This window comes from Echinops telfairi, unplaced genomic scaffold (assembly GCF_000313985.2).
Source record: "Echinops telfairi isolate 266 unplaced genomic scaffold, ASM31398v2 ScPeMD7_3;HRSCAF=10, whole genome shotgun sequence".
Classification (NCBI taxonomy): Eukaryota; Metazoa; Chordata; class Mammalia; order Afrosoricida; family Tenrecidae; genus Echinops; species Echinops telfairi.
Window position 1 is genome coordinate 27547458 of NW_022103899.1, and position 3144 is coordinate 27550601.

The following is a 3144-nucleotide window of genomic DNA, read 5'->3' on the forward strand; positions in this document are numbered from 1 at the left end:
AAAAAAGATTTCGTTTCAGAAACCCGGATTCGGGCCACTGTGGGTCAGAATCAACAGTGGTCGTGGGTTTGGATGTTTCGTTTGGTTTGATCCCAAAGGGATGAAGGAAGGTGCAGTCCCTATGCCACAGGGAACAGACCAGCCAACAGCCACATTCTTGGGGGTTGTAATTAGGCTTTTACACCTACGAGGCCATCCAATGTTACAAATCAACCATCATTTAAAATTGGCAATCATGAGAGATGACGCTGATAAAGATGCTGTTTGGGAAATAAGGCACCCGGTAGTATTATGATGATACCATTCAGATTCCGTTTCTAAGAGGAACATTAAGAGATCATACTAACTCCAGAGTGGCAAATTCTACAGAAAGCTTCACATTCATGAGGAACTCACCTTGGGCAGTACTTCACGAGCCATCAACCAAATCAGCAGAACCAAAACAAAAACACGACAAAAAAGAAGCTCCATTAGTTATAGATCAACTGTATTCTCACACTGAAATTTTCCTTAAATCATTACAAATTTAAAATGTAATGTCAGCTTTTCATACAATGCCAGCTAGTTTACAGACCTGTGTACTATAAACAAACTAACTGTTCACTAAGATTGCTAATACAATAATCCTGCCAAGAATCTATATATACATTCCCTTCACTTGTAAAGTAGATTTAAGCAGATCACAAATCCTTCGTTTCCCAGTAACAAAATCAGCTTAGTGAGGCTATTCTAGCAAGCAAGAGGATCAGAATTCTAACAAACATTCTGCTAAAAAAGACACTAAAATATTCAGAATGGAAACACTTTTATACCATGTTGACATTGTGGATTTTCAGAAAAATATTTCATTATCTCTTTTTTATGATTAAAAAAGATTTCCAACTTTTAAAATTTTAGAAAGCCTTTCATAGAAATGTTTACCAAATCACCATAATTTGGCAACAATGCTAGTACATTTTCCCCCCCTTTACTCATTTTGTATTTTTAAAGTACAACCCTGATGCAGGAAAGTTATTTTTACCTTGGCACAGGTGGAAGAGCTCGTGGGGGGCGCTGGAAGAGGAAAAGAGAGAATTGCTGTGAGTGGTAGAAACCTAGGCCATCGTTACTTCGCGGGCCTTCATACCATCAGGCCGGGATTGATTGCTTGATTGATTTACTGTGTGTGATCTGGATGACGGTTCGCAAGGCAAATGGGTTTTCATCCACCGGTTCGACATTTTGTTTTGTACCATGGATTGCAGGCCTTGCAATGTACCAGCCCCCTCGCAGCTTCCCACTTCTTTCCAGCCCTCTCCAGCCTTCTTTCCCATCCCTTCCTGCCTTCTGAGCTTTCCCTCTGGGAAAGGCTGCCCTTTCAGTCACGAGGACTGACTGTTGTAAGGAGTGGTACCTCCTAGGTGTTCGTGTTCACCTTACAGGCCTTTATTTGGCTGAAAGCTGAGCCACAGGGCAATTTCAATTCCAGACTTGAAGGGCGTCTAAGGGCTGAAGTCCAGGCCCTTACCCCCCACGCCGAGATACCATCTAGTTCTTCACTCTTCTTTACTCCAGACAGGCAGCAGCCAACCGTCATACCTGCAGGCTATTCATAAAGCTTTTAAAATCCCACCCATAACTCCCCAGGGTAGCATATAGAATACTGTCTTTGTAAACTATGGCAATTAATGTTAGTGTCCCCTGAGACTATGGTCCTGATTTATTCCCCCAGGTGTTTGGTTCTAGGAAGTTTCATCTGCTGTGTCGGCGTCCCCCCCCCCCATGCCCTCTACTACATTCCTGTATATATTTGCAGGACATGTAAATTCATATGTAAAAATACCCTCAGTTAGATCTATAAATATGTAGGTGTAGTCCCATGAATTTCTATTGTGCACCTAGAATAAATATAATGAATTAGACTAGGATCTTCAAATCTGGCACTCTGTCCAGCAGTAAAACCTGAAAGGTGCTAGTGAGAATGAATTGGGGTTTTGACATTTTTTTCCTATCAGGTCTGAATTTCATACAGAATTCCTTCCTCTCTAACGTCCTTTCTATCTACAGGTGAGGGTTTCTTCTTAGGATTCAGGGTACACTAAAAACAAGCAGTGATAGCCTGCGCTCACTGTGGCCAAGTTTGAGAAGCAGACAAAAACAAACAGGAACGAGACAGTGAATGGCAGAGGATGCAGCGTGCTACATTTGGTCGGGGGAAGTCTCTCTTGAGATATTTAAGCTGACGCCTCAATAATAAAGGAGCCAGCATTTCAGCAGAGGGTTATACCTGCAAGTTGAGGCTTGCAGGGCTATAGCTAAGAAAGTAGGCCAGTGATGATGTAGCTGTTACCAAGAGGGGGATGGGAGCAGATTAATTAAGAGTCTCACAGACCATGGGTAAGAGTCTTAAACTTTAGACTTTGAAATTTACTTATTTATTTTTTAACAGTTCTATTGACATATAACTCATACCATACAATTTGATGGCAAAACTTCATTTAACAGGAAGCCAATGAATGCCTTAAGCCACTTAGTAACGTGATTTTAAAAAGATCTCCGAATACAAGGTGAAGGATGGATTTTAAGGTAACAAAAATAGCGGGGGGTGGGGGGTGGTGGTTGTAAATGCTGATTCACATGAACAAGTAAAATGCAACCCCGAGAGAATTACATCAAAGAAGCATTCTGGAATCTTCCAAAACATAACACTAACAGAAGAAATGCGTAGGTGGGATCCGTTGAGTATTCCTATGATCTCATGCTGCCTGCCGAGGGCAAACAAGGATTCTATGTTGGTCCCTCTTGTTGGCTCCACACCTGTCCCCACTTAGCAAGCTACTCATGCCATCAGTGTACCAATGCAAAGGCTGTACGACTAGTCTCGGTAGTGTCCAGTCCGGATTACAACGGGGAAAAAGGCCGAAAGCAGCACTGTGCTAAAGATGCTGGGACTCGCGTTCTAGCCGAGGACCCAGTTCACTTCACATTTCAAAAGTCCCGCAAAAATGACGTCTCGCTCATCTAGAGCGCCGGTGTGCGAGTCCCGGAAACGTAGGGCGGCCCGACTAAAACAGAAAACGCTCGATAATCCAAATAAAGAAACATAGACCTCGGCTTCGCTTACCACCTGCTTCTTGCCCATTCTGCGGGAAGCCGCGCTCCCGG

General features: G+C 43.0%; 1 protein-coding gene across 2 annotated transcripts in view; it reads right to left on the minus strand.

Moving 5' to 3' along the window:
- TMEM237 (transmembrane protein 237) overlaps positions 1-3134 on the minus strand; it is a 22497-nt gene extending 19363 nt beyond the window's left edge. For both annotated transcript variants that reach the window (XM_013004320.2, XM_045297372.1), the window contains exons 1-3: positions 3104-3134; positions 1022-1053; positions 397-407 (exon numbers count right to left, since the gene is read on the minus strand). In XM_013004320.2, the coding sequence (XP_012859774.1) occupies positions 397-407; positions 1022-1053; positions 3104-3121 (61 nt within the window). In that variant the 5' untranslated portion in view covers positions 3122-3134. The remainder of the gene's footprint in view (positions 1-396; positions 408-1021; positions 1054-3103) is intronic.
- Between the last annotated feature and the right edge of the window lie 10 nt (positions 3135-3144).